This window comes from Sporobolomyces koalae (assembly GCF_050403365.1).
Source record: "Sporobolomyces koalae JCM15063 DNA, S_koalae_JCM15063T_v1_ctg28, whole genome shotgun sequence".
NCBI lineage: Eukaryota > Fungi > Basidiomycota > Microbotryomycetes > Sporidiobolales > Sporidiobolaceae > Sporobolomyces > Sporobolomyces koalae.
This window is the reverse complement of record NW_027481743.1, coordinates 146,883-158,437: the sequence shown is the minus strand read 5'-3', so window position 1 is coordinate 158,437 and position 11,555 is coordinate 146,883. Positions and strand designations below refer to the sequence as shown.

General features: G+C 52.9%; 4 protein-coding genes across 4 annotated transcripts; 1 reads left to right on the top strand and 3 right to left on the bottom strand.

Annotated features, from left to right (window-relative positions):
* Nucleotides 1-80: 80 nt before the first annotated feature.
* On the bottom strand, nucleotides 81-5,316 carry JCM15063_004431 (uncharacterized protein; the record flags this gene model as incomplete). The annotated part of the gene is made up of 18 exons (XM_076679901.1): nucleotides 81-169; nucleotides 244-400; nucleotides 478-609; nucleotides 676-786; nucleotides 851-939; nucleotides 1,017-1,070; nucleotides 1,154-1,314; nucleotides 1,381-1,605; nucleotides 1,666-2,162; nucleotides 2,236-2,379; nucleotides 2,448-2,935; nucleotides 3,007-3,193; nucleotides 3,265-3,409; nucleotides 3,476-3,588; nucleotides 3,646-3,718; nucleotides 3,792-4,845; nucleotides 4,921-4,946; nucleotides 5,009-5,316. The coding sequence occupies 18 exons, from the start codon at nucleotides 5,314-5,316 to the stop codon at nucleotides 81-83; spliced, it is 4,053 nt and encodes a 1,350-aa protein (XP_076533024.1).
* Nucleotides 5,317-5,886: 570 nt separating this feature from the next.
* Nucleotides 5,887-7,932, bottom strand: APM1 (Apm1p; the record flags this gene model as incomplete). The annotated part of the gene is made up of 10 exons (XM_076679900.1): nucleotides 5,887-5,971; nucleotides 6,058-6,184; nucleotides 6,270-6,393; nucleotides 6,453-6,542; nucleotides 6,624-6,838; nucleotides 6,908-7,251; nucleotides 7,323-7,384; nucleotides 7,458-7,525; nucleotides 7,623-7,782; nucleotides 7,888-7,932. The coding sequence occupies 10 exons, from the start codon at nucleotides 7,930-7,932 to the stop codon at nucleotides 5,887-5,889; spliced, it is 1,320 nt and encodes a 439-aa protein (XP_076533023.1).
* A 349-nt stretch (nucleotides 7,933-8,281) lies between these two features.
* JCM15063_004429 (uncharacterized protein) lies at nucleotides 8,282-9,980 on the bottom strand (the record flags this gene model as incomplete). Its single annotated transcript, XM_076679899.1, has 7 exons — nucleotides 8,282-8,494; nucleotides 8,574-8,767; nucleotides 8,856-9,050; nucleotides 9,125-9,260; nucleotides 9,351-9,686; nucleotides 9,757-9,820; nucleotides 9,877-9,980. 7 exons carry the CDS (start codon nucleotides 9,978-9,980, stop codon nucleotides 8,282-8,284), a joined length of 1,242 nt encoding a protein of 413 aa, XP_076533022.1.
* Nucleotides 9,981-10,128: 148 nt separating this feature from the next.
* On the top strand, nucleotides 10,129-11,492 carry JCM15063_004428 (uncharacterized protein; the record flags this gene model as incomplete). The annotated part of the gene is made up of 5 exons (XM_076679898.1): nucleotides 10,129-10,372; nucleotides 10,457-10,579; nucleotides 10,662-10,729; nucleotides 10,790-11,007; nucleotides 11,114-11,492. The coding sequence occupies 5 exons, from the start codon at nucleotides 10,129-10,131 to the stop codon at nucleotides 11,490-11,492; spliced, it is 1,032 nt and encodes a 343-aa protein (XP_076533021.1).
* Between the last annotated feature and the right edge of the window lie 63 nt (nucleotides 11,493-11,555).

The window sequence follows — 11,555 nt, the reverse complement described above, 5'->3', positions numbered from 1 at the left end:
ATGCCCGGTCTTTTCGCACAACAATATGATCTTTTACAAGGGTCAGAGCAGTTCCTGCAGCTCCAAGAGATATAGCCGTTTTACAGATAAGCGACCCGGATCCGGAGAGCGATCCACGCAAAGATCCGCCACAGTACAACAAGAGCGATCAAAATTCCCAAAAATTTGCCTGTCCTCGACATCAGCGGAAAGTTAGATCATTTCTGTAGCAAGTGCTCCTACGCGGGAAAAGGAAAAACTCGCCTGAACCATGATGAGGAATGTCAAACACGTCGAGCACTTGTTCCCCATTCACTGCGATGCATGCTCCTGATGCGATTGAAGCTTGATCACAACGGAACCGCAAGCCAGAGAATTCATTGATTGCTACTAGCCATGCTTGCGGCTTCATCGGCGCGATCTATGTTTCAGCAAAAGAGAACGACCGTCAGAACGATGGACACTTTATCAGAGCTGTAGACGACTAGCTTGACTGACCCATCCAATCACCTTGAGCCAGAACATGAGGTTCGCCGAGATGACTCCATTCAGTTGTGCGAGGAGCGTGATACCCGCCGAGACGAGCGACACGGCAAGTCCTCCGTTTTCACAGAACGCACAAAACATGATCTGGGGCAACGAACGATTTCGTCAGCTTACGAAATAGGGAGAAAACAGTACACAGGAGGAGCTCACGCCGATCGATTCTCCGAACGAGATGAGCGCGTAAGAGCTGAACCAGAATTCGACAAAGATTCGTCCCGAGTCTTGCATGTTCATGCCGTACACGAAAATAACCGAGAAGAGCTACGTCCCGAGCGAATTGGTAAGAGACAGCAAGCCGAGCGAAAGAGAGCGAGTGAAAGCTTACAAATGACGAAATGATCGAAACGACGGTCTCTTGTACGGTGTAAGCGAGCAAAAAGGTGAGAACAGAGTGACGAGCACTACTTTTGTGCTCTGTGACATGCGTCGACAAAATCGTTCAGCATGCTAGTTCGTGAGGTCAGAGTCTTGGATCAGAGAATTGAGCTTGCCATGGAAGTACAAATCTCGCTCAAAAGGGAAAATGGCGATACACGAAAGCATGCCTGTCGAAAAGACGCGCTTGAGCGCGATCAGTCATGCAATCACGAGAAAGACTAGAAGATACGACAGGCGCTGATCGACTAACCGACAAAGGGCAAAGCGGTCGTCTCTTGCAAGAGACCGATACGATCTTGAGCTGTCGAAGGTCCGTATCCTAATCGACCGAAGAAGAGCCAAAACAGCAGTGCCATGAATGGAGGATTTGCTACACGAGCAATGAAGACGTCCTGTTGTCGTCGCAGATTTCTGCAGCAGGATCCCGAAGCTCAGCTTAGTGACTTCAAGGACGGCGATCCAGAACTCCGTGCTCACTTGAAACTTCGTCTCAGCACAACCGGGAACGCTCTCGCGAAAGCAGTGTTGCGAAGTTTGGCCGTCTTGTCCGTTCCGGAGGACAGAGACTGTCCAGGTATGGGTGACTCTTGTTGTCTCTCTTGCCAACAGGCGAGAATCTTGCTGACTCGTCGGGCAGAGGTCTCCTCTGCCTCCTTTGTGCGGTAGTCGACAGAAACGACGTCTAGGATGAAATCGGCAGGGCTGACGTGGATTTTCTGTGAACGACTGATCAATCGCATGGACAGAGGGTATAGAGCTTACTTGAAATTTGCTGGACAAACTTCACCGGCTTGCTCGAACGTTTCGAGCAAGTCTTTCGTCGGTCCCGAATATGCCGTTCTGCCTCCTTTGACGAGCAAGAGCACGTTGTCGAACATTTGCCAAATATCGGAACGCGGTTGGTGCACTGAGACGATCAAAGTCCTTCCAGACGCAGCGAGATCTTTGAGCGTCTGCATCACGTTCTGAGCCGTGAACGCGTCAAGCCCGGAGAGGGGTTCGTCGGCCAAGAGGACTGGAGGATCGGAAAGGAGTTGCACTCCGAGCGATAGTCGACGCTTCTCGCCTCCGGAGATACGAGCTCCCGGTACAAGCTCGCCTCCAACCATGTTGTCGGCACAGGCTTTGAGCCCGAGCATCCGCAACACCTCTTCCGCGCGTGCGTTGCATTGTTCGACTGTAGACGACTTGAGCCTCAGCCGAGCGGCGAAGCGCAAGGTTTCTCGCACTGTGAGCGCCGGCAGATGATGCGAATCTTCCTGTGAAACGAATTAGGAGGATGCCATCAGCGCCTGGACCCGATCGAAAAGACAGCAAAATTTGAGGGCTTGCCTGCTCGACGAAAGCAACGAGAGAAGCGAGGGACGAATCGAATTCTCGGCCGTTGAGCTTGATGGTACCCGTAGATGCAAAATCGGACATTGCGCCAGAGCTCAATCGGCCTGCGAGCATTTGCAGCAGTGAAGACTTTCCGGCCTGTCTCGGAGAAAGAGTCTTATGGATCAGTACCTGGTTTGAGGAATCGGACGAAGCAATTGACTGACCCCAGACGGTCCCATGATGACGCTCAACTCGCCCGCCGGAAAGTACGCGTTCACGTTCTCGAGGATCACTTTTTCGACCTTTTCGCCTCGCTTGGCGAGACTTCGCTTTTGGACAATGAGCTCGAGATCGTTCACAACGACGTTGACCGGCGCTTTCCTGGAATCGATTCCGTTCGCCGCCTCGCGTTTGACGACCTTCTCTTGAGCCTTGTCGGGATCTGCCTCGTGCGATTCCTCCATTTTCGGCGTTTGACTCGACAAGCTGACTCGTCCGGGATGAAAGAATGTGAGGTTGACAGTTGCCCAGAGGTATGTCACGATGATGAAGCCAAGTAAGCCGAGGGGAAAGACGTAGATCGGCGTGTTGAGGTTGAGCCTGAGTCCGACGAGGACGTTCTGCCCGTCGCATTGATTCCGTGCCGCTCCGGTCACTCCGGGGCAAGCAAACTGACGTCCAAGGAATTGTAGCCTGACCTGCCAGTTGAACGCTACAGTCTCGCAATACGAGTGAATGAGCGAAAGGTGCCCTCGAGAAGCCTAGACCCTGAGCAGGACTTGCCGTAAAAGTAGGGCGACAGCCAGCGAGTCCAGCTGATCCAGACTCCCAGATTCGTGATGATGTACCCAGACGACAGCACAAACAGGATCGAGAACCCGTTTGCAAGCAAAGAGGCTTGGGCGAAAGAGCGATTGATTGAAGCTGCCAGAAGGGCGTAACTCCAACTTGATTGTTGTAGCATGATTGCCTGCAAACCGTGCACATACCACTCAGTCGGCTTGCCCGGGTAGGCCTCCAAAGGAACGGAAAGAAACTTACGCATGCGATCCAACTAAACACGTTTTTGGCAAGGTGTTCCTTCGAGAGACCACACATGAAGTACAGGATGACGGCATACAAGGTCGGGAACACGACGTTTGCGGGCAGGTTCCCGAGAATGAGGGCGATGACCCATGGGGTGGTTCTGTTTCGCCCATCATTGAGTTCGTTAAGCGTAGAGCGCGAAATGCAGTCGAGGAAGAGACCATACCCGTAGAGATTATCGTCGCGCTCTCGATCAAAGATGACGAGTTCTTGGCACAAATTGAAGACGGCAATCACGATCGAGAGGTAGAAAAACCCAGGCGCAAAGAAGTAGACGACCTGCAGAATCAAAGTCAGCTTACAATGATGCAAGAAGCACAGTAACTTGTCACTTGCCGTTTTGAGGGACTGGATACCACTCGGCGTTTCTGGCAAGTTCAGAAAGCAGAGCCCGATCCCGACTCCGATACTGGCAGGAGAGCGTCAACAGGTTCAGGTTAGCAACGAGTTAAATGGAAAAGCAGATATGAGGTTAGACTGACATGACGGCTTGCAGGAACAATCCTACGTTCATTCCATAATTTCTCGACGCGTTGATCAGATTGCGCCGAGTGAGCAGTAGGGTCTGCTGAAGCACATTTGCTCGTTTGCTGTCCTTGCCTTCAAAATTCGAATCGCCTGCTGATCGCTTCAACCTACGCTCGACTCCCTTCTCTACATCTTCTCTGCCAGTCTTCTCGAGTGGCGGTGTCGGACCTGGAGACGAGGACGAAGAAGACGAATTTGTTGTCCAAATCGCCTTCTGGCCGTTCTGACGCTCAAACTCTTTCCACGCGATCACGAGTTTGCCGACCCGCTCTTTGCTCTCGACTTCAATCTCGTCGTCTCGGTTGTCGATCGAGCTGACATCGATCACAAAGTCGAGCGGGTTCGTACGTTTCGGTGGAACGTAGCCCAACGTCGCGAAATGTCGTAACAAATCGGTCCGTAGACCAGAAAAGATGACCGACCCTTGCGACAGGAGCGTGATCTTGTCAAAGATTGGGTACGCATCGGATCGAGGTTGATGAATGCTGAGGACGACACACCGACCTCGTTTCGCGAGGTTGCTCAACGTGAGGAGCAAGTTGTGTGCCGTGAACGAGTCGAGACCACTTGTCGGTTCGTCGAGTACGAGGACACTTGGGAGGGTGACGAGGACACAACCGATCGAGAGTCGACGACGTTCTCCACCACTGATCCCTTTCCTACCGGCACCACCGACGATCGTGTCTTTCGCATCTGCGAGTCCGAGTTCCGTCATGGTTTGGTCGATGATCCGATCACGAGTTTCGGCGGGCACTGAGCGTGGGAGTCGAAGCGCTGCCGAGAACGCCAGTGTTTCGCGCACGGTCAGGAACGGCAACAGGTAATCATCTTGTCGGACGTAACCGATCACTTTCTTTGCCTTGAACGATGTGGGTCCTGCCCCATTCGGCGAAGGCTTTGGCGCTCGATCAGACCGAGTCGGTTCGAACGAGAGGGGAGAATACGAGATGGATCCATCGGTCAGTTCGAGGTTTCCCGCTCGATCTGCAATTGCGTTGAGCAGAGTCGCTGGGAGGACAACAACAACAGTGTAAGCTCTTTCGAACGTGTACACCAAGTCGACAGAGTGGAAACTTGATTCACTCTTTCCCGATCCTGAGCCTCCGATACTACCGAGAGAAGAACGTCAGGAACCACATGCAATAGCTGAACGTAGTCGGTTTCAGCTTACATAGCCAGTACCTCGCCCGCTTTGACTTCAAGGTTGACGCCCCTGACGATTTCTTTGGGCACCGCCTTGTCGTCATTACGCTGGATACGCTGCTGGATCCACCTCGGGACAGTGATTGGGATTGCCATGGGGATCGTCCATGGAGGTACGGGTGCAGCGATCGTCAAGTTCGAGACGTAACATTGGAATGGCCGCGGTTGGAGTTTCGACAAGAGGCTTTCATCGAATCGCTCTTCTTCATCTTCTGGTCGAGTGGTCGAGTCGAGCGAGTTGGAATCGTCCTCTACTACTGTCGGTGAAGCATCCATTCGAGATCGTCGGTAGGCGGGGGAGAGAGGACAGTGTTCACACGCGCGAGAGCCTTTCTTGATCAAGAGGCGGTGTCATGGTTCGACGTTGCTGCCGATTCCCGATCCGAGACATGCGCCGGGATCCTCGGGTAAAAAGCGCTCCCCTTTCTCTCTCTCCACTTTCGTTCTCCCAGTCGTCGTCAAAACTCACGAGTTGGGCTCTTCGGCGGTTCGGCGCCCGAAAAACCACCAACACTTTCTTTCGATTCTCGGCTGCCTGAAGGCCTGATGCTCCGAGCGATTGCCAAGTACTCGACAGGACGTCAAGCACAAACACGAGAAGGTTTCGTGACAGCTTGATGTTTTTTGACGGTCGGGAAACCCAAGTTGCAGCGAAAGGGGCAAAAAAAGAACACAAAAAAAGAAAGAAAAAATAGCACAAACAAAAATCGTACAAACGGATCTCCCCGAGAGAATTGCTGCAACAGATGTACACAAACCGTCGAAAGAACGGGAGCCAACTCCTTGACTGGGGGGATATATATGGGGGAGCAAAGTATGCGGTTTCGGGAGAAAGAGAGAAAACCATTATGAGAATCCAGCTGGGTTTGCGGCTTTCTGTCCATGCGTGTTTGTCCGGAGCGAGTAATCGTCTCCGTGTTGAGTAATGTACCTAAAAGATCGTCGAACACTTGCACATCAGTGACCATTCCGAGGTCGGGGACCTGAACAGGACGAAAAGAGAGTTTTCCAACTGACCGAACCCAGGGTAGAGCCTGGTATCCACTCTTTTCGACAATTTTGAGATACCGCACTTGGATTCCGGACACGGTAAAGTATGGAATCTCGAACTTGACCGTGATCGGCGTACGTTTGTCCATTTCCTCTGTACAAAATCGGCCTGGCATGAGTTTTTCTTTCTTCTTCTGAAAGGCTCGTTGGCAAGAGAGAGGAAAAGGTTCGCGTCTCACCTCCTCGGACTGATGGCAGACCGAAATGAGCCCGCATGAGGTACTCTTTCCCCCCTCCGAGTTGTTTGATCTTCCAAACGAATGCCGATTTCTCTGGTACGTAATGCACGGTTCCGACGGAAGCCTTTCCAAGAACGCACACGTTGAGTTCTACATCCTCGGATCACAAAGATGAGAGCTCACTCTGAATTTCGGGGAATCTGCATCGTCAGGCACGGGGATGTACAGTTCGACATTGTTGGCAGTCGACCTCCTCTTGAACTGAGCTTTGCACTGTTTGAAATAAAAATCACAAACTTGAGTCAGAAGTGGAAAAGAGAGAGAGAGAGAGAGGAAATGCCTGAGATCACTCACTTTGACGACGTATTCGATCCGACTTCCAGAATGTTGTTCAATCATCGCTTCAGCCCAAATGAGCGGTTTGACTTGGGTATTCAAGCGGTAACTCATGAGTTCAAACTCTCCATCGGGAGGGATGAAACTGATGGTTCGATCGTTCTCGAACCTCGACAGTCGCACACATTGGTGGAACTTGACGTCCTCCATCTCGATCGCTTTTCCTCTCGAAGCTGTTTGAACCAGGAATTCGATCAGTCAGACGCTCAGGAGGGGGAAAAGTACACCCCGTCCAAACTCACTCCGTCCGGTCGATTCAAACATGACTTTATCGTTTAGGCCCAACCTCAACTCGGGCATCCCCGAAAGGTAACACTTCATCTTGACCGCTCCTAAAATCTCGCTCCTGACGACGTTCCCGTTTGCGTTGACGAGCAAGTTGACACTCTCGACGACATCGAGGAACACTTCGTTCTTGCGGTACCGAATTCCTTCCGACCTCCAACTGACTGCGTTCGTGACGGCCATTGGTGGGCGTACTTGCACTTCGAGCTTGTGCGACTCTTGCGTGATGTACTCTTGCAGGATTTTCGATTCGGTCGTTTGAGGGTACCCGAAATCCATTACCTCGTCGAACAATTCGTAACTATGGTCGGTTGCGATTGCCGGTCAGCTTTGGTGTGTCAGAGGTCAGAAAGAGGAGAACCGAGTACTTGCATGATGACAAAGTTGTCCCGAATCGACTCCTCCTCCAATTCTTTGAAATATTCGGTCAAGACCTGCATCCCATACGCGTCGAGTGAGCCAGTGAGAAGCATTAAAACACTAGTACAGAGGTATAAAGAAACGTACCGCGACAAACTTGTGCAAAAAGGTCAAGATTTCAGCCGCATTCGAGTTCTTCTTGGTCAACGCGACGACTGCAAAAAACAAAGACAAAAGCGAATCAGGTTCTCATTTTCTCTTCGCGCGTTCGAATGAGCGAATCCAAGAATAGAGACAAAGAGTCAAGTGTACGGTAGAGGTTGTTGTGCCTAATGTGGAGATAGTTGATGCCTTGGTTCGTGAAACACGGGGTGACATACTGTCCGTCCTCCTCCTGTTCGAGTACGAGGGGCAAGAACTTGTCGATCGCACTCGTTGGAATGTCATCCCTATAACTCCGTTGGATCAGAGACTGGGAAGAGCGGATACCGGAATCGTCGTCGTCGTTTCGAGAGTCAGTTCCTGCGCTTCGAACGAGCGATACAGATACGCTCTGGAGTGACGAGGGGGGACTGACTTTGCCTTTGAGGTCGAGGATCGCGATCAGGGAGCATCCGGGCATGGTTACGCGATCGGAAGGGAGTTGCGATGAGGTGGAACCGGCGACGACGAGCGTTCAACTGCTTGACGGGCCGAACTTGTCACTAGGGCGAGGGGATCTGCAAGTACGATAGTGCGCGACAGGCTGAGCGCGTGTGACAACAAGCGAGGTGCGTGATCGAGGCGGTCCCAAGTCGCAGTCGCATTCGGCAAGCGCGTCGACACACCTATCAATTTCGCCAAGATCCTCCGAGATATCCGATACGAGTACGAATACAAACGAAACGAAACTAAACGAAAACTACAACGGGGGCTGCACCTCCACTACCTGAGAAGGAAAATCGGTTCTACTAAACGGACTTGCGCGCCTTTCATTCGTTTCGATTCCGACTCTCTGACGCTTCCTCGACGACCATGTCCCTCTTGCTTCCTGCTAGCCCTGCTACAGCAGGGTGTTTCACACTTGGCGACGAATTGAGAGGCGCGAGTTTCCGTCTTCGGCTCTCCCTCCACACGTCTCGACCGAGACTTTCCATGTAAATGTGGTGCAACAGTGCCTGCACATAGACCGGACCTCCCGGGAACTGTTTTTTCATCCGTACCAGCGTATCACTCAGCTTTCTGCAAGAGAGAGAGGGGGGAGGGGGGAAAACGAAAACTCACGATGAGTGGATGCACCATCTGTTGTTTCGACTGCCATCCTTCCCACATGTCACCAAAATCAAACTTGGGGATCCCCATGTCGAGACTGACTTGATCCTGCATTTGTCGAATCTGGTGAATCCGAATATTGGTGAAAAAGTTGGAAAACTTTTCTTGCGACCCCGTGTCGCTGTGCCCGGTATGTCTCCAATCATCTATTGGACAGAAGAGCGCGAGAACAGAGCGTTTGGGTCAGGGACGCGAAACACACTGGTAGATAATGAACGGGCGGAGACGACTGACAAGAAGCTCCTCCAACCGGTCCGACTCGGTGAAGTTTCCTGAACCAGATGGGGACGCCAGGCCACGTCTTGTGGACATGAGTCAACAGGTGCTTCATGCGAGTCTGCCACCATTCGATCCGTTCGTGCGTCAAAGGCTGTTCCGTCGAAGTGTGCGAAACTCGATCTTGTCTGCCAAAGAACGCCAGATCCCACACTGCAAGGCAACGAATCAGGGCCCCTGATTCCCACGTCGATCGAATCGGATAGCAAGAGAGAGCGGCAACATACGACCCGAATGAATCGAGATGAATGAAGGTGGGTGAGGTAGCTGAGAAGTGTGCGGGAGGAACAATTGGTCGACCCGGTCTTCAGCTTTGCCCGGCGGGTGCCAATCCGGTTGCTGCTTGAAGTTGTCTTCGTCGTCCTGTCTCGGTCCAAGATGAACGAAAGCACAATGAGTACGGATCGACAGAGAATGAAAAAACGAGATGAGACAGAAAGAGAGGAGACTGACGAGACCATACATGAACCCGTTTGTAAAGTAGGTTCCCAACCACGGAATCTCGATCACCCACGGAATCCCCCGCTCGTCCCACCCTGGCGGGACTTGACCCTTCTTGTCGAAATCGTCGTACGGCACGCAATACCGCGGCAGGCCGAGCATTTCGGCCATGTGTTGCAACCCGTTGCGGTCGACCGAATCGCCGAGCACGAGGATCGTGCGATTCGCGAGCCACGAGAGGGACGACAAGTCTCGCGCGGCGATCGCGCTGATCCAGTCGGGTGAAGGTTCGCACGTGTCGGAGAACGGGATCCACCGCGTCGCGAGGGGGGCAGATTCGTCAACATGCTGCAGTGGATGACCTCTTTAGGTCAGCTCTGGAACGACGATCGCCAAGGAGAGAGAGAAATGGACTCGCAAGGTAGCCAGGTTCACTGAACGGGTCACACAGCAAGCTCGAGTCTTCGATGACCGACGATGCACTGCGCGAGTGACGGGTCAGCTTCAACTGTAAGGGGAGATGACAGCCGAGACTGACTAGGGGTCGAGGTCGCCCGAATGCGATGAGCCCAACCTCCACCACGTCAAGACCACGATGCACATGCACAGCACTGCCAGCGGCAGCACTGTTGGTCGAGCCATCGTGCCCGCGAGTCGAAATGGGCCACGATCGAGCGCGTGGCTGATGTCGTGAGTCGCAAGATTAAACGACACTTGATGCCGGCGACGGCGACGCTTGATCACCTTATTTATTTCTCGCGCTTCCTCGCGTTTGTACCTTCGCCCAGTCATGACTGATCACGTGGTGCGGCGGTTGAGCCATCCTCACTACTGTTTCAACTCGCTGCTGTGTGTGCCGTACCCGGTCCTGCTCCTCGTTGCGTCGAGTTCCCCCACTCGCGCCGCGATCAGCTCGACCTTGTCCACCTCTGCCCTGCTCTTGCTTGCATTGCCCCTCGCATTGGCCTTGTTCATGCTTGTGGCTCCTGTCGTCGGGTCCGTGTCGCCAAACTCGCTCTCGTCAGATCACGTCGGTGAGAATCACCTTGCGATTTGCTCAGGTCCACGCCATCGAACGTCGCTGATCGTTCAATCCATCTGGCTACGCTCGACATTAGAATCGATCCATGCCTCGTTGACGTTTCAGTTGCGCCTGTTGAACTTGTTTGGCCTCTGGTTCTCCCGCGCTCAGTTCGGGACGGGCAAACGCACGGTCGCACTCTACCTCTTGACTTGGTTGGGTCAGTCCCGAACCCTCTTCCGTCGCACATGCAATCCTTGAGCGCTCCCTCACCCGCTCTCGGTGTCTTGACGAGAAAACAGCGACGAGCTTCTTTTATCCTCAGCCGCCCTATCTCGGTCCCCACCACCTGACAGAGTTGACTTCCGCCGTACGTCGCTTTCGTTCTCATTCGAACTTGCTGCGCTGAAAAATGTTCAACTCTTCTCAGGAGTTTGACGCTCAAGTATTGTTGTTGCCGACTCCTCGAGAATCAGCTCTCGATTTCCTCGATTCGTCAGCAAAGATCACCGACTTGCCCGACGACAAGGCACAAGAAACCACTCAAGATCGAACGCATCAGACGAGATCGAACCTCGTCTTGTTCCATGTCGATTTTTCGAAAACTTCACGTCAGCTGCAGATGACGATCGCTCGTCTCTCCCATCGGTACGAGGTTCTCTCTTGTTCTTCCTCTGGACCAAGATTTCCCGCGAACGAACCTCGACTGTGAACCTGAGCAGAGTGTCTAATTCTATTCTCTATGCCTCTGCAGGTTTGATTCCCCGTCCCTCAAATTTTTCGTCGTGACGCCCGAATCGGCTTCGACAACGTTCTACGATCTATCCCTTTCAACAACTCCGACGAGTACCGACTTGCCCTTGTTGAGGATGTATCGACGCGGCAAAGTCGTTCGGGAAGAACCTCTGGGCGAACTCGAAGCGACCGAGATCTTGCGATCCGAACGCAGGCAACACAAGACTCGACGATCGAATTCACCGAGTCGAGTCGAAGACAGTGAGAGCGAGAGTGAGGACGAGAGACGAGTCGATCAGAAGCGAGCGGTCGAGAGATGGAAGTGGGACCGTAGCGAGCGGGGTTTCGAGCGCCGGTTCAAGCTCAGGGAAAGATCGCGCTCGAGCGATGACGAGTAGAACAATTATCTTGTAGCGAGCATACTGCAGCAGACAAGTCCCAGGGCCGAGCGCCGAAGAGTC